Source organism: Bubalus kerabau, chromosome 20 (genome assembly GCF_029407905.1).
Source record: "Bubalus kerabau isolate K-KA32 ecotype Philippines breed swamp buffalo chromosome 20, PCC_UOA_SB_1v2, whole genome shotgun sequence".
In the NCBI taxonomy this organism is placed as follows: domain Eukaryota; kingdom Metazoa; phylum Chordata; class Mammalia; order Artiodactyla; family Bovidae; genus Bubalus; species Bubalus kerabau.
The window spans coordinates 45,463,104-45,484,611 of NC_073643.1; the positions used below are offsets into that span (position 1 = coordinate 45,463,104).

The window sequence follows — 21,508 nt, forward strand, 5'->3', positions numbered from 1 at the left end:
ACTAAAACTAAATGAGTATTTCTTACATTGGATGGTGGATTCATGGGTGCTTGTCAGTCAGAATTAAATACATTGTATACATTATTTTGGATGAATCTAATATTTCACAACAAAAAGGAGGAAAAGACTAAATACAGTTTTAAAAAGCATATATGATAACTATGTTAAAAACAGCCTGTTAGATAGCAAGTGCATGGTTATAATATTTTAAAATTTATGTTCTCTTATAGTTGAAAAACCGAGGTCGCTGGATCCACTGGAATGAACTAATTAAAAGTACTAGTTTAGGAAATAGACGTGTCAAGATTCAAGATATCATAGTCCCTACCATGGATACAATTAGATATACATTTCTAATGGATTTGAGTATTACCTATGCAAAGTAAGAAACTGTTATAACATGCATTTTAAATATTGCAGTACCTTTCTTATAGGATCATAGAATTTTTAAAGTGAACTTCAGAATCCATTTTCAGATAACCGAGCCACTGAGCCACCCACTAACATTTCCATAGTGACATCTGATACTCTTAGTAAACCTGAAATCCAGACTTCCTGTCGCCCACTCCAAATCTTTGCCATCCTACTTTGTTGCCTCATAAGCTATCTTTTATTTCTCTTATTTGTAATAGTGGACTAAAAGTTAGTTACAATGTTACTGTTAAAAATCTAGACATTTTACTCACAGGCTCACCATACTCCTTAGGAATCAGACTAACAATGATTCTCTCATTTGGCATTATTCAAATACATCCTGTGCCAGTTCTTCATCATTTAAGATGAACATAAAAGACTCAGACTTAACTCAGAAGAGCCCATCAAAAAAGATGAACAGCCTAGCACATACCATAGGCATATCCATATCAATTTTCTTAATAACACTTTCATAGTTATTTTTCTCTTAAAACATTAGCACAATTTATCATTAGTTTTATAATTATGTTTAAGTTAGACAAGCTTACATAATATACATGAATGTCATGGTTTGTTTTTGATGAAGAACGTGTTTCTGAGTGAATTTTGTGACAGTTTTATCTTGTGTTATTAAAAAAAAAGAGAGAAATAGTTTATTAGGGAGCATAGTTGTTCAGTTGCTAAGTTGTGTCCAATGCTTGGCGACCCATGAACTATACCACCCAAGGTCCTCTGTCTTCCACTGTCTTCCGGAGTTTGCTCAAATTCATGTCCATTGAATCAGTGATGCTATCTAACCATCTCATCTTCTGCTTCCTCCTCCTCCTTTTGCCTTTAATCTTTTCCAGCATCAGGGTCTTTTTCAATGAGTCATCTCTTCGCATCAGGTGGCCAAAATATTGGAGGTTCAGTTTTATCAACAGTCCTTCCAATGACTATTCAGGGTTGATTTCCTTCAGGTTGACCTGTCTGTCAACTTGCAGTCCCTTGAACCATAATTTGAAAGCATCGATTCTTTGGCACTCAGTCTTCTTTATGGACCAACTGTCAACTTTAGGAATGAAATAGGGAGGAACATTATTTTGTCCATATTTGTCCCATGGTTGCATTTTTGCATTTAGAGGCTAATATTAAAATCTTAACAGCACCAAAGAATAGATGCTTTTGAACTGTGGTGTTAGAGAAGACTCGTGAGAGTCCCTTGGACAGCAAGGAGATCAAACCAGTCAATCTTAAAGGAAATCAGTCCTGAATATTCATTGGAAGAATTGGTGCTGGAGCTTGAACGTCCAATACTTTGGCTACCTGATGTGAAGTACTGACTCATTTGAAAAGACCCTTATGCTGGGAAAGATTGAAGGCAGGAGGACAAGTGGATGACAGAGGATGAGGTGGTTGGAGAGCATCACCGACTCAATGGACATGAGTTTGAGCAAGCTCCAGGAGTTGGTGATGGACAGGGAAGCCTGATGTGCTGCAGTCCATGGGGTCACAAAGAGTCAGATACGACTGAGCAACTGAACTGAACTGATTAAAGTCTTCCTTAGACATGTTGGGCTTCCCTGGTAGCTCAGCTGGTAAAGAATCCACCTATAATGTGGAGACCCCAGTTTGATTCCTGGGTCAGGAAGATCTGCTGGAGAAGGGATAGGCTACCCACTCCAGTATTCTGGCCTGGAGAATTCCATGGACTGTATAGGGGTCACAAAGAGCTGGACACAACTGAGTGACTTTCACTTTCACTTTAGGCATGTTAGGTATTTGTCAATTCTCAGGAGTTCCTAGTATAGGAATTCTTTTGTTCCATGAACCATTTGTCAGAATAATGCTTTCAAATGAATAAGTAAAAACATAGGATTACAAAGGAAACCACATATTAAAATACATTTATTAACGTTTTGAAAAATTTGAGCTCCAGTAGTAATATGTGTGCTTCTTTATTAACATGTTAAATAATAAGATCTAGCAGTGAGTCTGATGATGATCATAATTTTGAAGAAGTAATAGGCATAAGTGGTATTTTTGAGATATCTAACAATTATATTCAGAGAAGGCAGTGGCAACCCACTCCAGTACTCTTGCCTGAAAAATCCCATGGAGGGAGGAGCCTGGTGGGCTGCTGTCTGTGGGGTCACACAGAGTCGGACACGACTGAAGTGACTTAGCAGCAGTAGCAACAATTATATTTCGTATGACATCTATGATGTCTGTTTATGACAAGCACACAGGTACTATTATAAGTTGCTCTATTTTCATAAAGGGTAGTGAAAGTAAAGATACAGCCTTTATGTCCTCCAAGTTCTGAATACTGTAAGAATTTCTTCAGTTTGGCTCACGGACCCTAAGTTAAGAAAGGTTTTTTATTTCGTAAATTATTTTAATGAGTAGTTTTTCAGAAGATGAGTGTTACTCAGACTGAAAAGTGTAGATGAATTCTCAGGTATCACTATAATTCTAAGTGATCTGTGTTTTGTTTGTAGTATTGATTTCATGTTTATACTTCAATGATAATTTTTAAAATTAATATTATCATAATTTGGGTCATACAGATTACTTTTTGTATACTGAATACTGCTGTTCAGTTTTAATGCCAGGCTTTGTGTTTGTCTCTATGTAGTGCGTGGTGCCAAGTTATCACGTAAAGTGATAGTATTTAATTTTTACTTCAGTGTTTCTCAAACTGGAATTCTCCAGGTTTCTGTGAACATAAACTCAGGAGTTTTTTCCCTTTAAATTAGTTCAGACTACTCAAAAATGAGAAACCCTACTTGAAGCTATTAGAGAATTCCTTAGAGGTTGCTTTTAGATGGGTATTTTCGGTTAGTAACAGTGACTTGATTTAAAAATACTATTGATGGGTAGATACAGCTGTTACTTTTTAGAATTCATTGCCATTTACTTTCTTACAGAAAGAAACCTTGTGGTATTGAGATAACCGCACAACAGCTTCAACCTCTCTCTTTGTCATCATCCTAATATTCCACACTCACCTGTATCTCTATCTAAAAAGTACAAATATAGCACTTTCTGAGGAGACAAACGCTGGCTTTATTTTTTTTCTGAAAAGTTAAGCATGTGACTACTTGTTTTAGCATATAACAATGTTACTTCTGTCCAAATAATAGTGTATTACTATTTACATTTTGAAAGTAAGCAAAAATGTGTGCTAGTTGTTACTTTTATCAGTCTTTTATGAAATGACAATGATAAATTAAAATGGGAGTTTTTTGGTGAAGATGATTTGATTATTATTTATGTTTTCAACTAACTCCAGCCTTCTCTAGTTGAACTGTATTCTGACTTTTTCTCCTTCTGATGATATGTTCATTGTTTCATTAAGGCCACTACTTTTTGTGGGTCCAACCGGTACAGGAAAATCAGTGTATGTGAAGGATAAGCTGATGAATCATTTGGAAAAGGACCTGTACTTTCCTTTTTATGTTAATTTCTCTGCACGGACCAGTGCCAACCAGGTTCAGGTTAGTTAAAAGTTAGAAATATGGATCTATCATTTTTAATTTTTTTACTTATTTGATTAGCATTTAAAACTGTATTTTTTTCTGTATAAACAGCTTGCTAGTTTTAAAATTTTTTATTGGTGTGTAGTTGATTAATGGTATTGTGTTAATTTCAGGTGTACAGCAAGGTGAATAATAAAACTATATTTTAGTAAATCTTCTATGAATTTAAATAAAACTTCAAACATTTTATTTTTGGCTTTAAAGTAATTTTTAAAAATTAAACTTTAAGGACAGATTTCAAGAGAACATTTTTGCATTAATACTGAATTGTTGAGCTTTGTCAGCTTTTTTTCTCTGCAAGCCCAAGAAGCAACAGTTGATTTCTTAACTGGAGAAGTATAAAGTATAAGAAAAGGGAGGGAGGGAGGGAGGTAGAGAGAGAGGTTTTTAACTTGTTCTTTCAGTACTCTCCCAGATGGTCCTTAGAGGCATTTACTGCTTACTGAAGTTCTGTCAGTGAAAGAGCTTTCAAACCATGGACTTTTTATTGTGTGACCTACCTTTTACTCCTAGAGGTGCCAAGATGGAAGTACTGCATGAGATCTTTTCTAATTGCCATTTTTATCTTCCATTCCTAGAATTATATCTATCCATTCTCTTCTGACCTGTGGTGCTCATTTTCTTTGTTATAAGCTTATATAATTCTCTAATTTCAAAATACTACAAGTATAGATTAGTGCTTTTAAATATTAAGTTAAAGTTAATAGATATGTTGGGGTATCTGTTGCGGAAAAAGTTGTGTGTGTGTGTGTGTGTGTGTACCATGTAAATATATAAATAGGTGTGTACATAACAATTCTGAGAACATAAAAGGGTTTCAATATACGCTCTTTGTATGATGTTGAATATGAAGTTTTGTATAACCCTAATGAATAAATTTAAATGAATAACATGGTAATGCTTGACATTATTACCTTACATAATTAGACTGTTAATTTTTTTCTGGTGTTAAATATGGCTTTAAATATACTACACTTTCTTCTTTATGTTTTAGAACATTATTATGGCTAGACTGGATAAAAGACGCAAAGGAGTTTTTGGACCACCTATGGGAAAGAAGTGTATAATTTTTATAGATGACATGAATATGCCTGCACTGGAGAAATATGGAGCTCAACCTCCTATTGAATTATTACGACAATTTTTTGACTGTGGGAATTGGTAAGTATTTACCTGAAGTCTTAAGTAGCCATATTGAAGTAACTTCTTGTTCTCTTTTTCTGTTTTTATTTTTTCACATCAAAATAATACATTTTTGCAAATTACTTAATGGGAGAAAATGGTTGTTCAGATTTTCTTATATGGAAAATTTTGGAATACCTTCCTATACTTTTTTATATCATGGAAGAATAATCCACAAATATTTTTATTTAATAATATATTAGTTTTTGCCCTTTTAAGCGACTACTTTCAGTTATTAAAAATAACTTACCAATTATATCTTTTACTATCACCCAGCACTGAAAATTTATGGATAGACTCTAACCTAAGTAACCATAACCAGCACCCTATGTTTCCACCATTTTAAATTCCTTATATTATCTATGATTATTTGGGACTACCATATCTTTGAGATGGCTTGATTTTGACAGCAATTTCATGAATAACTCTTCCACTCCTTCCACCTTATTTTACAATAATATGATTAGTTTCTAACACATATGACATTGTATATTTTAGTTAGGATTAATAATTCTGCATTTCCTCTTATTAAAATATTTCCCTAATCCCTAATATGCTATGATTTTTATCTCAAGGCAAAGATAGATTACTTATGAAACTAAATCATATTTTGGGATTATATATTTTTTTGTTATTGCATATCCTGGAATCTTGCTTTCAGGTGATAACCACTGTTAATAGTGTATTCTCTATTCTTCCAAGGTTATTTTTCTATATAAATATATTTTTATTTTAAAAAAGACCCATGTTGCACATAATGTTTTATAACTTATTTGCACTTAACATATTTAATTATATTATTTATATGTTTCATTCACCTATCCATATTATTGGGCTTCCCTAGTAGCTCAGATGGTAAAGCATCTGCCTGCAATGCAGGAGACCCGGGTTCAATCCCTGGGTTGGGAAGATCCCCTGAAGAAGGAAATGGCAACCCACTCCAGCATTCTTGCCTGGAGAATTCCACGGACAGAGGAGCCTGGCGGCCTATGCTTTGCTGCTGCTACTGCTGCTAAGTTGCTTCAGTCATGTCCGACTCTGTGCAACCCCATAGATGGCAGCCCACCAGGCTCCCCCGTCCCTGGGATTCTCCAGGCAAGAACACTGGAGTGGGTTGCCATTTCCTTCTCCAATGCATCAAAGTGAAACGTGAAAGTGAAGTCACTCAGTCGTGTCCGACTCTTAGCAACCCCATGGACTACAGCCCACCAGGCTCCTCCGTCCATCGGATTTTCCAGGCAAGAGTACTGGAGTGGGGTGCCATTGCCTTCTCCGGGCCTATGCTTTTTGGGGTCACAAAGAGTCAGACACAACTGAGCAACTAACACACACACACAAGTATCCATATTATTTGTCTATCTCATTTATTTTATTGGCTTTTGATATTATTTAGTTTTGTGAATCTTATATAATTTATTTAACCAGTCCCTTATTGACAGTTATTAGAGTTGCCAAAAACCAGGTCATATTTTCATACTTTCTATGGTGCTTTTAGACTAAAGACTGGCTGTATAGATTTCTCCCACCATCACCCCCCTTTGTTGCAAGAACTTCAATGTTAAAGGACTTTATGATCTATTTGAAATAGGCACCTTTTCATTCTGAGCAGTTCGAACTAAACTGAGTCATTTTTATACCCTTTTTTATATTCCCTAATGGGTATCTTTTTATGTAACAAGAATGTATAGGTTATCTTTATATATCCTTCTGTGCTCTGAAGGTAAGATTTGAGATGAGAAAAAGAAATCAGAACTTAGCTTTAAGTAGAGTAAGTAAGTAGCTTTTTGTCTAAATAAGGACATTTCTGAGAGAAAAGGCAAGCTGTTAATAGTTACTACAAGACAGGCACAAACCAGAATTTTCTAAGACAAAGTGGGACATATAGTCATCTTGCCTATAACCAAGATTGATCTCTCATCCATACTTCTGGATTTGGAGTGTAAGACACAAAGCAGAGAGTTAAATGGAAAGAAGAATTGGAAAAAAGAAAGGCAAGAACAAGAGTAAGGGACATTCTAGACACCCAGAATCTGGACAGCATTATCAGTGTCAGTGAAAGGAAAAGCAGAGTGCTGCTTTAAAACAAGTTTTCTCCACAGATTATTGGTTGCCTGAGGTGGGGCAGAGCAAAATAGGTAAAGGGGGTCAAGTAAGTCAGGGGGCTGCAATGTACATCATGTTGACTATAGTTTAATAAAACTATCACATATTTGAAAATAGCTCAGAGGATGAATCCTGAAAGTTATCACAAGAAAAAAAAATTTGTAGCTGTATCTGGTGACAGATGTTAACTGAACTTATTGTGGTGAACATCTTGCAATATATGCAAGTATCAAATCATTATGTAGTACACGGAAATTATACCTCAATAAAAAAAAGAAGTAAAAATTATAAGAATCCTTAAAAAAAAACTTCTCTTTTACTCCAAGTAATATCTAATCTTCTTCCTTTTAGAAAAGCTAAAATCAGATAAAGTTTCAAAGGAGCTCTACTTTTCAGTCCATCTTGTTGGCTTTATTACTGACTGTTTTGGGATTTTTATGTGCTTTCAAGGTATGACCTGAAGGACACAAGTAAAATCGCATTGGTTGACATACAGCTGATTGCTGCCATGGGCCCTCCAGGTGGTGGAAGAAATCCAGTTACTCCCCGTTTTATTCGGCATTTCAACATCTGCACCATTAATACTTTCAGTGATGAAACTATGGTCCGAATCTTCTCATCAATTGTAGCATTCTACCTTAGGACTCATGACTTTCCTCCTGAATACTTTTTAGTTGGGAACCAGATTGTCAGTGGGACCATGGAGGTGAGCAAAGAATGCAGAACAAAGTCTTTAATATTACATATATCTGCATTTGATCCTTCGGTTTTTGTATTTTTTTCTTCTTTTCCCCCCATAGCCATCTACTTTTTGTCTTCACTGTCAGAGAAGCTGTGAGGAAGGTTTGAAAACAGGAAGATTGTAGGCTTTGAAATTGGGGAATCTAGCTGGATTTGAGTCTTGACTGCTATTTGTTAGCTATCTAGCCTTGTGCAAGCAACTTAACCGTAGTTTTTTAATCACTAAAATGGGAGCTAATATCTATTTCACAAAGGTTGTTATAAGGAAATCATCCAGAACCAGTATCTGCCACGTTGTAGGTGTTGTCTTAATTGTTGGGTTCCTACTCTGCTGCTGCTACTGCTAAGTCACTTCAGTCGTGTCCAACTCTGTGCGACCCCATAGACGGCAGCCCACCAGGCTCCCCCGTCCCTGGGATTCTCCAGGCAAGAACACTGGAGTGGGTTGCCATTTCCTTCTCCAATGCATGAAAGTGAAAAGTGAAAGTGAAGTCGCTCAGTCATGTCCGACCCTCAGCGACCCCATGGACTGCAGCCTACCAGGCTCCTCCATCCATGGGATTTTCCAGGCAAGAGTACTGGAGTGGGGTGCCATTGCCTTCTCTGTGGGTTCCTACTCTAGTTAAATTTCCCTTCTCTCTCTCTCTTTCTTCATGTTTATGTAAAAAAAAAAAAAAAGAAAAAGAAACTTAAGCAGTTTATGACTATCTTATTTTTGCCAGACTGCATAACTTAGCTGTGGAAGTGAAAAAAAAAGGTGGGACACAAGGGTGGGACTAGAAAACAAGACTGTCCTATGGCCAAAGAGTAGCCCTTAATGTACTCAATGTGTGTTACCTGCCTCTGCTCAGAGACCAGAGCCAGCCTCATAGCCGATGGTAAAAGGGGGGAAAAATGTATTTAAGGTAGTTTAGTAAGAGTCGGACACGACTGAGCAACTTCACTTTCACTTTTCACGTTCATGCTTTGGAGAAGGAAATGGCAACCCACTCCAGTGTTCTTGCCTGGAGAATCCCAGGGACAGGGGAGCCTGGTGGGCTGCTGTCCATAGGGTCGCACAGAATCGGACACGACTAAAGTGACTTAGCAGCAGCAGCAGCAGTGATAATCTCATTGAACTAGGCTTTCTGGAGGTTGAGATCACTGCAACCAGAAGCAAAAAGCCCCCGAGAATCATTCCATCAGTTCCAAAAGCATTGGGTCTTTCTAAAGTTCTTTTGCCCCTGTTCTGGTGGAATAGTGTGTTGTTAAAATAGAGAAACTAAAATAGCAAAGAGATAGCCTGTTGTAATTACTATACTTATTCTGATACAGAAAAGTGCTTCTCTTTATAAAATATATTTGTATTTCTATTTATAAAATATGATATTTTTATTATGTATTTATATATCCTGCAAAGAAAAGGGAGTTGGTTAGGCAGAATAGAATACAGAAAGGATACTCTGGGTTTTTTTTTTTTTCTGTCTTTGATACACTTGATAATACCTATTGTGTGTGGAGATTAGGGGCAGATGAATTAGAGAAGATATAAATTAAATAAATTTATAAATTAAAAATTTATTTGGATCTTTTTCTATATTATCAAAGGTTTAATTTATCTTTCTTCAAGAGAATAAGCTTAATGATTCAGCATGTAGTAAAAATATACTTCATTTTGATATTATAGCCAATTAAGATAGAAGGAAGAGAAGGGAGAGAGAAAACAAGAGAGAGAAGGGAAGGGAGAGAATATGTTGATTTGATGTCAGTGGTGGTCAAAGAAAATTGTTTCATCATCTTCATTTCAAATGCTTCAGAATACATTGTCTGATTTCACTTTCTATTGAAGTTTTTGTTCACTGTTTAATCCCAGGTCATTCACCTTTAAGTGGAATAACTATAATTACTGGGAAATAAAACCATTGTCACTTTTTGGGCATGGATGGAATCAGATGATATTAAGTTCCCTCAACTTAATAATTCCTGGTCAAGTTCTGTAAAGCAAAATAGATATATGCCATGCTAGACTCAGAGCTATACAATTTTCCAAGCCAATATACTCTGATAGGATAAATAAAATATTTTATATAATATACTCTTTGTTACAGCATATTATATTGTTGTTGACTTTATAGTACAGTGTTGTTGGCTTTGCTGATTATAAGCATTTGACTTTTTGCTTTGTTGATTTTTTCATATTCAGATATATAAACAATCCATGGAAAATCTTTTGCCCACTCCCACAAAATCTCATTACACTTTCAACTTGCGGGATTTTTCACGTGTCATCCAGGGCTGTTTGCTCATTGAAAGAGATGCTGTGGAGGGCAAGCACACGATGATCCGTCTGTTTGTGCATGAGGTTCTCCGAGTGTTTTATGATCGCCTCATTAACGACAGTGACCGATTCTGGCTGTTCACTTTAACCAAAAATGTTGTAAAGGACCATTTTAAAGAATCATTTGATAGTATCTTTTCCCATTTGAGGAAAGGGAATGCACCAGTGAGTATATTTAGTGTTTAAAAACAAGTTAAAACAGTCTAATAGCGGGAATTATTACAGTCAACTTATCTTTAAAAGAATGCTGTTACTCCTTTATGATCATATTTTTTTTAACTTTCCTCATAGATCGATATTTAGCTTGAGAAGATTTGATTTCAGAATAGTTATATATATAACATAGAAGTTATATGTTAGGGATTGAATGATAATAGTAGATATAAGGTGCTTAGCATGGTGACTGTCCCTTAGTAACTACTCACTAAGTGGGTGCTTAGAATGACTTTTCCAGCTTCCAGTGGTAGGGGGAGGGGGAAACTTCTATGACAGAAGAAAGGCTCTTTTCATTTCCTCAGGGTATAATGTAGTTTCGGGTGTTAATTATACAACTATATTAGTTATTACCCGGATGTTTAAAAGAATTGTTTATTTTATAAAAAATTTTAACTTTTGTAATTCATTGATTTCCATTTTATAGATATCTGAAGAGGAGCTAAGAAATCTCATGTTTGGTGACTATTTGAATCCTGACCTTGAAGGAGATGACAGAGTTTATATTGAAATTCCAAATATTCATCATTTTAGTGATGTTGTGGACCAATGTTTAGATGAGTATAATGAAACTCACAAAACAAGAATGAATCTTGTCATTTTTAGGTACCTGTATTTGGTGTTGATGCATAAAATTCCTGTTTGTAAAATTTTATTGTGAAATGTTTAGAACGTAAAAAAAGATTTTTTAAATTTGAATTTATTTGAATATTTATTTAAATTAATTTATTTGAAATATCTAGCAATTTATTTGAAATCTCTTGTGTAGCCAACCCTCCCTCACTGCATTCCCATTGTTCCTTGCAGGGGTAAAAAGAAACTCATGTGTTTCTTTAGATTTTTACTACATGTGTGTGTTCCTAAGGCTTCCCAGGTTGCTCAGTGGTAAAGAATCCACCTACCAATGCAGGAAGCACAAGTTCAATCCCTGGGTTGGGAAGGTCCCCTGGAGGAGGAAATGGCAACCCTCTCCAGTATTCTTGCCTGGGGAATCCCATGGACAGAGGAGCCTGGTAGGCTACAGCCCATGGAGTCACAAAGAGTCGGACAGTTAGTGACTGAGCATGCCCACATGTATGTTCCTAAACATACAGGCAGTCTTATTTTGCATGTTTAAAAATCATATAAGTGGTATCATACTGTGCATATTCCTTTGCAAGTTGGTTTATTCCAGAGCATGAAATTCACAAAAAACAAAGTTTTACTACTGTATTGCATTCCACTGTATAATTTTAACACAGTGGAATCATTCTTCTGAGATAGACTTCTGTTTCAGATACTAAGTACTGTAAACTAGGTAACTTCTAGTTTTTGTAATTATGAAAAAGGTTTGAATATTCATGTCTCCTTGGTTACATGTGTAAGGATTTCTCTAAGCTATATTCTTAGAAGTGGAATTATTATATCATGATATGTTAGCATCTTCTACTTTACAAAGTTTTGCCAAAGTCTCTTCAGAAATGATCATTGTTTTTAAGAACTCCCATTGTTTCTCACCCTTGCCAACACTTAGGATTGCCAGATTTGGTTAGTTTTGTCAGTATCACACTGTGTCTTTAGTTTTAATTTCCCTGATTACTAGTGTGGATACCTTTCCTGAATGTATTATTTTGTATATAACTGACTTTCTAGTTCTCACATAGAAATCCTAGTATTAAAATGTTGAATACACTTTTTCTTTTTCTTTTATCATGCTTATGATATCTTAGCTCTCTGACCAGGGATTGAACCCTGGCCCTTGGCAGTGAAAGTCCAGAGTCCTAACTAGTGGACCACCAGGGAATTTCTGAAGAAATCTTTTAAATAAAAATAATATACTCCAGTACAAATAGTTAACAATTTCATTTTATTTTTGTAACTTACATATATTACATTTCCTGAATTTGTACTTCAAATAGTCTTCCATTACATCAAATGGTCGAATTGTAACTGCATTTGAAATATCACACTTATTCATGATTACCTCTTTAAAATTGAGATAGTAACATATGGGACAGCAAAGTCCATCCTTCTAGGAAAGTAAAGCAATCAGATCAGATCAGTCGCTCAGTCGTGTCCAACTCTTTGTGACCCCATGAATCGCAGCACGCCAGACCTCCCTGTCCATCACCAACTCCCAGAGTTCACTCAGACTCACGTCCATCGAGTCAGTGATGCCATCCAGCCATCTCATCCTCTGTCGTCCCCTTCTCCTCCTGCCCCCAATCCCTCCCAGCATCAGAGTCTTTTCCAATGAGTCAACTCTTAATAAACATTTATATTCATATTTTGAAGTATAATAATATCTATATATCATAGGTATGTATTGGAACATTTATCACGAATATGTCGGATTCTGAAGCAGTCTGGTGGAAATGCTTTGCTTGTCGGACTTGGAGGAAGTGGTCGTCAATCTTTAACTCGTCTGGCTACATCTATGGCAAAAATGCAGATTTTCCAACCAGAAATTTCAAAGAGTTATGGTATGAATGAGTGGAGAGAGGACCTGAAGGTAAAATCATGAGGAAATCTAGTGTCTAAAATAACATCTGTGCATTCTTTTATCTGTAAAGAGAGAGCCAACCTGTATAGCTAGCTGTGTGCTGAATGCAATGGTGATAATAATACTATCCCTAGGCAGTTACTGCATGTGCTGAGCACTGTTTGAAGTGCTTTACATATGTGCTTTCTTTCTACAAGTATGACAATTCAGTGTAGCAGGTATGGTTGTCTCTGTGTTTTACTGATAGGGAAACTGAAGTTGAGAACAGGTATGCACAGCAGAGTGGGATTTATAACTTAAGTCTTATCCACTGCGTTCTTACCATGCTGCTGCTGATTCTATCTTTAATCTAGTTCAGAAAGGCCTTATTTCAGACAAATGTGTTTTTTCAGTAGACTGTTAGATATAAACCTCAGTGGTGATGATGATGTCATCAAAGTTGTCAAATCTTCATAGTTTCTTTAGAGATGTGCTGCTCTTCCAGTAACCAATAGAATAGTGGAGGGCATACCTGGGGCTTCATACACACGGGCCTGTGGTTCTGCTGGCCCTGGAAGAGAGATGACCCAAAGTGGAAAAAAACGAGAGACTTTGCTGGACTTTTTAAACTTTTTCTGACCTTCATGTACTAAATAAGTCTACATCTTAAAAGTGAGTGTGGAGAACTGGCTTTTATATCTCCATTCTTAGATGGACAGATTCTTTGTCTTTTCAGATCCATCTTAGTTCCTGAAGTGAGACTGTGAATGGGCCCTCTTAAATCATAAGCCCACCTCTGAATCAATGACTGTGCCTTGGGGCTTGGAAAACTGGCCAGTTGGAGTCTCCCACTGGAGGGATGGGTAAAATGGAGGCCCAGATCGACAGTGCCACCAGAATGGGAGAAGTGAAAGTGAAAGTTGCTTAGTCATGTCTGAATCTTTGTGACCCCATGGACTGTAGTCCATGGTACTCTCCAGGCCAGAATACTGGAGTGGGTAGCTGTTCCCTTCTCCAGGGGATCTTCCCAACCCAGGGATCGAACCCAGGTCTCCTGCATTGCAGGTGGATTCTTTACCAGCTGAGCCACAAGGGAAGCCCCAGTGGGAGAGGTACTACTCTAAAATTGAGGTTTTTTTTTTAATCCAAAACATATTTTTTGAGATGGTTTCCCGTTCATCTTGATACAGGGTACTTTTAGTGCTGCTTCCGTTTGAAAGAGCATCCTTCTGTAAGCCTTGCTTTTCCTCCTGTAGGGTGGCAGAGGACAGTAGAGCAGCAAACACACAAAACTACTGTTGTGCATGGCTAAAGATGGTGGTGATCTTATAGCAACCGGGGCATTTTGCATCCATGAAATAGGAATTGGGGCTCTGCACCAGGTGCTTCTTCTTGTGTTTCCTCTTCTTTTCTGGAGAGGGATGAAGAAGATCCTTTGCGAGACGCATGTTCTCGTGAGGAGGTTGTCACCACCAGAAAGGGCAAGATGTTGTTATCAAAAGAAAGTAAAGGGGAAGGAAAGCAAAAAAACAAAACAAAACAAAACAGATTTCCACCAGATTCTGATTCTAAGTACATTTTTATTTTAAGGCCCTTTTAAGGAATGTGGGCATGAAGGGCCAGAAGACAGTCTTTCTAATCACGGACACTCAGATTAAAGAGGAAGCTTTTCTAGAGGATATCGACAGTGTGCTGAATACTGGAGAAGTACCTAATATTTTTGCAGCAGATGAAAAACAAGAAGTGATGGAGGTAAATGCTTTCAAGGGAGTGCTTCTCCCAACTCAGAAATGTTACCTTGAAACTTTTCTGTTCTTCAGTATAAATATGGCTTGTGCAGAGAATTTTGGTAATCAAAAACTTAATGTATATTTTATTTTAATACTTTTTTTGGTGAATTTTAAATAGTTATAACTGTAGAAGTATAGTTATGAGACAGAATTTTAATTATTTTAACCCAGCTTTTTCCATAATGATGACAGTGTTTCATCCATTTGTGATCTTATTTAGCATGTTTTATGAATGGTTAGAGATTTAAAATCATGTCTTTTTTCCTTACCTGGAGAATAGGTGCTTTACACTGCTGTGTCAGTTTCTGCTGTACAGCAAAGTCAATCAGCCATACATATACATATATTCCCTCTTTTTTGAATTTCCTTCTCATGTAAGTCATCTCAGAGCATGGAGTAGAGTTCCCTGTGCTATACAGTAGGTTCTCATTGTACAGAGTAGTGTGTATATGTCAAAAAATAAAATAATGTCTTATGGTTACAGTGATATGAGAAAATATAGCTTTAAAACACTACTTGATTCACTTTTATAGTTTGCCGCTAGTTAGTAAAATTTTCAGTTTAATAAAACTACTTGTACTGATTCTGGTACATCTGGGAATCATGCTTTGTGATTTAGCTGACAAAGAAAGAAATACATTTTTGATGCACCCCTACTTCAGATGTCCTGACCTTCAACCACCATTTCTCAGATCTTCCCATAGAAGATTTCAGCTAGTAGTTTCCCCTTTCCTGTTATCATAACTACTTTTACCCACAGAATACATCACTCATACCAGCATGCTTCATTCCAGCCTCCAGTGATAGCATCTGGAGTAAAATGGACCCCCTTTGGTAATTCAAGCACCCTGCTTTTCTCATCTATGGAATGAAAGTATTATATACACAAAATAGTTCCTCCTGTACAGCATCATCAAATGAAATAAGGTAGTTATGGAATGTCAGGCACTTAGAAAGCCCTTAGTAAATGTGATGCACCACCAATTCATGGCCTGGAGGGGGAAGAAGAAAGGAAAAAAAAAATTCCAAGTTCTCTATTTGTATCTGGGTAGCATCAAGGTTGTGGCTAAAAGTTCCTAAGAATGGTGATTCTCCTAATCCATAGGAAAAACATATTCCCTACACTCCTTTCCAGGGAATGAGACCCTTTGGGGAATGGGATTTTCTAAACTTTGCAAGGCTTTTCCGCTCACTTTAGTGGTTGTTTATCTTTTTCCTCTCATCACTTTGCTACAAAGCTTTTTCATGGCTTTACTATTTTATGGTATGATCCAAGAATAGCCTGAAGAACTTATTTCCTTCATATTCCATCCAAACCTAGGAACACCATATCAATTTATCCACAAGGAAATAGCCATGGTCAGAACTCACATGTACCAAAGTGCATCCTTTTATTTTATTTTTTTTGCTTGCTTTATACCAATATTTAAAAATATAAAAGATATATAAGATAAGTTATATTAATTTCTTTGCATACCCTGCACTTTGAAGACCAGGTCTTGGACTTTGCTTCATCCATCTGACACAGATCACTGATAACTGATCTATAGAGCTTGGGCCTGGTCCTGCCTACTGTTCACCTCTTATAGACTCAGCACAGTCTCTGATGTCAGCATTACAATTGTAGCTTCAGCCTTCCATTTCCAGGCTACTTTTCCACTGTTCTGTTCACACTCCTTGCAGAATTAAATTGCTGCAAAGTTTGTCTCAATTTTGCAGTGACTTATTTACCATATTTAGTGATATTTTCTCAGTTCTCTTTTAAAATTATCATTCATCTCTGAAATAACTCATCATTCCTCTTTTAAAATATGTTTTTCTTTGACTGCTGTGAAAGTTCCCTCAGTTTGTTTCCTATCTCCTTCAATATCTACTCTTTTTCTTGCTCCCAGAATCAGTTGTGCTCCCAATGTATTAGTATTTCTATATGCATGTAGATGTTACTCCCTACTTCTACTCTAGAAGCATTGACCTTTGTTATTGTTGTTGTTTAGTTGCTGAGTCGTGTCCAACTCTTTGTGACCCCATAAACTGTAGCCTACCAGGCTCCTCTGTCCATGGGATTTCCCAGGCAAGAATACTGGAGTGGGTTGTCATTTCATCCTTCAGGAGATCTTCCTGACCCAGAGGTTGAGCCCACATCTCCTGCATCAGCATGTGGACTCTTTACCAGTGAGCCATAAGGGAAGATCACGTTAACTATTATTTCTGTGTAAATAATGCCTATATTTATATCAATATCTTGGCCCTTTCTTGAACTCTTTTTCTACAGTTACAACCATGTAGCTGTATATACCATGTAGCTTTCTACATCTGAATGTCCCCCTGTTAACTCAAGAGTTAATGGAGGTAGACAACCTGAACATAATTTCACAGATTGACACTGATCATAATAATCTTAATCTGAGAATTACTGTCAGGATGAATAAACAAAGTTGATTTACAGTTTCCCATAGATCTATATCTGTCACATATCTAGAGTAAAGAGGTCATCTAGAAATAAATTCACTATCATCACATTGGAAATTGTATGATCATTGTGATCACTTCCTAAATTTGCTATTGAAAAAAATGTAAATCTACCTTTTACAATTTTATTTTCTTGTAAAAATCTGTTTATAAGATAATTTATTGAGTATGAAACCTTTTCTACTTTGAAGGAGAAAGTTAGGATATTAAAAAGCTGAAAAGTACTTACCTATGAGACAAGAACTGTTTTAAGTGTTCACATGTAATAACTCTTTGATCACTCAACAACCCCTTGATATATTGATAAGTGCTCTTGCCCCCATTTTATGGATAAGGAAACTAAGTAACAGAGAGATTCAGTAACTTGCCTCAAGGTCACATAGATAATCAGCTGCAGGCTGGAATTTGAATTCAAGAAGTTTGATTCTAAAGCCATTATGCCAGACCTCACATAAGAAGCCTTTTTCATATAGAGATATTAATAGGTTGGCCAAAAAGTTCATTTGGGTTTTTTGTACACTGTTATGGAAAAGCCTGAAAGAACGTTTGGTCAATCCAACATAAGGAAAAAAATTAGAAGTAATGTATAATCTCATTGGGCTTCACTGGTGGCTGAAGAATTGGTAAAGAGTCCACCTACCAATGAAGGATATGCATTGGGTTCAATACCTGGGTTGGGAAGATCCCCTGGAGAAGGGAAAGGTTACCCACTCCAGTATTCTCCTCTGGAGAATTCCACAGACAGAGGAACCTGGCAGGCACAGTCCATGGGGTCACAAAGAGTCATACATGACTGAGTGAAATAATCTCATTACCAAACTCTATTATCATTTCAAAAAATACAAACATTATAAGAATAAAGTCAGATAGTTCAAACAGCGGAAGAATGTCCAAAATGAAAAAAATGATATAAGCCAAGAAGAATATACAAAATAAACATGAAATCCCCTCTTTCATTCTCCTTTAAGTCCATCTCACCCAAAGGAACCACTGTTAATAGTTCTTTGTGTTTGCTTCCATAAAAAAAGTGTATGTTTACACATATGCACCTATGTATTTTTTAATTTAACAAAAAGGATCATATTATGCATACTCTTGCACAATTTGACCTTGCATTTATTTTTTCTTGCCTATCTTGCCATAGCACATGTTGATGCATCTCATTATCTTTAACAGTTGTTTAAAATTACAGTGTATGGATGTTTTATAATGTTTTTAACTGGATGCTTTAGTTGTTTCAATTTTTTCCTCTTAAAACCAGTGTTGAATTATATAGTGTCCCGTATGTTTATCTTGGTGAACTTTTTGTGACTATTTTTATAAGTTAAATCTTTGACAGGTACTTATTTTTAAACTATAGAATTATGGAATTGAAAGTAGTCTTCTAAGTGCAGACTATATCAAAGCCATTATATTGATATAAAAACAAAAATTTTAAGATATTTATAAGAGGAGTAATACAAATTCATAATATTTTAATATCTACTAATCTTTTTATCAGCTTACGTGTTTCTATTTACGAGGCTTTTTCTGGTATTCCCTAGGGTGTTCGTCCTGTGGCTCAGGCTGGCAATAAACATGGTGAACTCAGTCCCTTAGCCCTGTTTGCTTTCTTTGTGAATCGCTGCAAAGAAAATCTTCATGTTGTAGTGGCCTTTAGCCCCATTGGAGATGCCTTCCGAAATCGCTTGAGGCAGTTCCCATCCCTCATCAATTGCTGTACCATTGACTGGTTTCAGGTTTGTAATTTGCAGTGTGTGTGTGTGTGTGTGTGTGTGTGTGTGTTAATTGCTCAGTTATATCTGACTCTTTGCAACCCCATGGGTGGTATCCCACCAGGCTCCTCTGTACATGTGATTCTCCAGGCAAGAATACTGGAGTGGGTTGCCATTCCCTTTTCCAGGGGCTCTTCCCAACCCAGGAATCAAACCTGGGTGTTGGTGCATTGCAGGCAGATTCTTTACCATCTGGGCCATCAGGGATAATTAAATCTTTTGGACTCTTACAAAAATCTTACTCAACTTCTATTAATATGCATGTATCAAGTGCTTTTTGGTTACTCACTCTAATGGCAGCACCAGGGACTTGGAAGACTCCATCATCCCCAAAATGATCTCATATACTAGACTGGAAGACAAAAAAGACAGCTAGCAAATGAGCAGTCAGTTACATAAATGAGCCATAGTCTCGACGTGCAAAGGTGTGCTTATTAAGACAGTGTCTCTCTGAAGCATGATAATGAATCCATTACATAGAGGAGGGTTCTATAAGGAACCAGTAGAATGTATCTTTTATATACATATATATATATGTATGTATGTATGTACATGTATGCTGCTACTGCTAAGTCGCTTCAGTCATGTCCGACTCTGTGTGACCCCATAGACGGTAGCCCACCAGGCTCCCCAGTCCCAGGCAAGAACACTGGAGTGGGTTGCCATTTCCTTCTCCAATGCATGAAAGTGAAAAGTGAAAGTGAAGTTGCTCAATCATGTCTGACTCTTAGCGACCCCATGGACTGCAGCCTACCAGGCTCTTCTGTCCATGGGATTCTCCAGGCAAGAGTACTGGAGTGGGGTGCCATCACCTTCTCCTGTATATATATATATATATATGTACATGTATACATATATATATATATGCACATCCATAAGTATATGTATAGATATATTTAGAGATAGATATATCTTTATCTATTTATACATATATTTATTATAAGGAATTGGCTCACATCTTTATGAAGGCTGATGATTTTCAAGATTTGCAGTTGGCAAGCTGGAGACCCGTGAGAGCTGATGGTGTCATTCCAGTTTGAAAGCCAGCAGGCTTGAGACCTAGGAAAAGGTGTTCTGCTTGAATTCAAAGTCAGGAAAAAAACTAATGTCCTCACTTGAAGGCCATCATGCAGGAGGAATTTTCCTTTATTTGAGGGAGGTTCAGCCTTTTTGTTCTATTCAGGCCTTCAACTGATTGGATGAGGCCCACTTACATTAGGGAGAGCAATCTGCTTTATTCAGTCTATTCATTTAAATGTTGAACCCATCCAAAATGCACCTCACAGAAACAACTAGAATAATGTTGGACCAAATATATAGGCACACATAAAATTAACCATCATAAGAGGATAGCACATGCAGAGGTACAACAGTGGGGAAAGTGTGGCTCATTTGGGCAAATAGTTAAATAGTTTGGTGTGGCTGACTGGCAGTGAGGGCAACAGGAGTTAAGTTGGAGCTTTGAGTGGGTGCCAGGCTATAAATGAATGTGTAAATGTGTCTAGGAATTTGGTTTTATACCAAAGACATTTCAAGGCTATTAACATGTATATAGCTAATCTACATTTTAGGAATAACCCAGAACTCTTGGAAGCTTTATGGTGGATGATTTGGAATTGGGCAAAACAAGAGACAGGAAGACTAGCTGGGTGACAGTTTCAGTAATGCCAGCAGCGAATGATACAGGCTATCACCTCATTTAAACAGGGTAAATCATCACTGCCTGAGTAAAACCATTCAGTATTTATGTTTTTGAGAAGGGTAGCTCATGGTGCCTTCTATTTATTTGTTTTATGCCTAGTAAAGTTATGACCAACCTAGATAACATATTCAAAAGCAGACACATTACTTTGCCAACAAAGGTCTGTCTAGTCAAGGCTATGGTTTTTCCAGTGGTCATGTATGGATGCAAGAGTTGGACTGTGAAGAAAGCTGAGTGCCAAAGTAATGATGCTTTTGAACTGTGGTGTTGGAGAAGACTCTTGAGAGTCCCTTGGACTTTAGGGAGATCCAACCAGTCCATTCTAAAGGAGTCAGACCTGGGTGTTCTTTGGAAGGAATGATGCTAAAGCTGAAACTCCAGTACTTTGGCCACATCATGTGAAGAGTTGACTCATTGGAAAAGACTGATGCTGGAGGGATTGGGGGTAGGAGGAAAAGTGGACGACAGAGGATGAGATGGCTGGATGGCATCACCGACTCGATGGATGTGAGTTTGAGAGAACTCCAGGAGTTGGTGATGGACAGGGAGGCCTGGCGTGCTGCGATTCATGGGGTCGCAAAGAGTCGGACACGACTGAGCAACTGAACTGAACTGAATGTCTTGTGGACTATAGCTTGACCCTGGATAGTTTCTTTTAAAACTAATTTTCTAATACTAATGCGTTTTGTTCTCTTTCATCTTTATCAATTGCATGTTTGAAAAACAGTAATTCTTCCCTTTTGAAGACTATAGTGTGTTTCAGCTAGTGGGTGTTTTAGAATTTATACAACAATAAAAGTCATGTGAAACAGTTTTCCTT

General features: G+C 36.9%; 1 protein-coding gene and 1 pseudogene across 1 annotated transcript in view; one reads left to right on the forward strand and one right to left on the reverse strand.

Annotated features, from left to right (window-relative positions):
• The window catches only part of DNAH12 (dynein axonemal heavy chain 12), a 187,723-nt gene that overhangs the window by 101,988 nt on the left and 64,227 nt on the right, over positions 1-21,508 (forward strand). The window contains exons 38-46 of the mRNA XM_055557953.1: positions 231-382; positions 3,755-3,893; positions 4,930-5,096; positions 7,671-7,926; positions 10,144-10,443; positions 10,919-11,097; positions 12,790-12,982; positions 14,543-14,704; positions 18,756-18,950. Coding sequence (XP_055413928.1) covers positions 231-382; positions 3,755-3,893; positions 4,930-5,096; positions 7,671-7,926; positions 10,144-10,443; positions 10,919-11,097; positions 12,790-12,982; positions 14,543-14,704; positions 18,756-18,950 — 1,743 coding nt within the window. The remainder of the gene's footprint in view (positions 1-230; positions 383-3,754; positions 3,894-4,929; positions 5,097-7,670; positions 7,927-10,143; positions 10,444-10,918; positions 11,098-12,789; positions 12,983-14,542; positions 14,705-18,755; positions 18,951-21,508) is intronic.
• Positions 14,150-14,400, reverse strand: LOC129635216 (40S ribosomal protein S27-like; annotated as a pseudogene).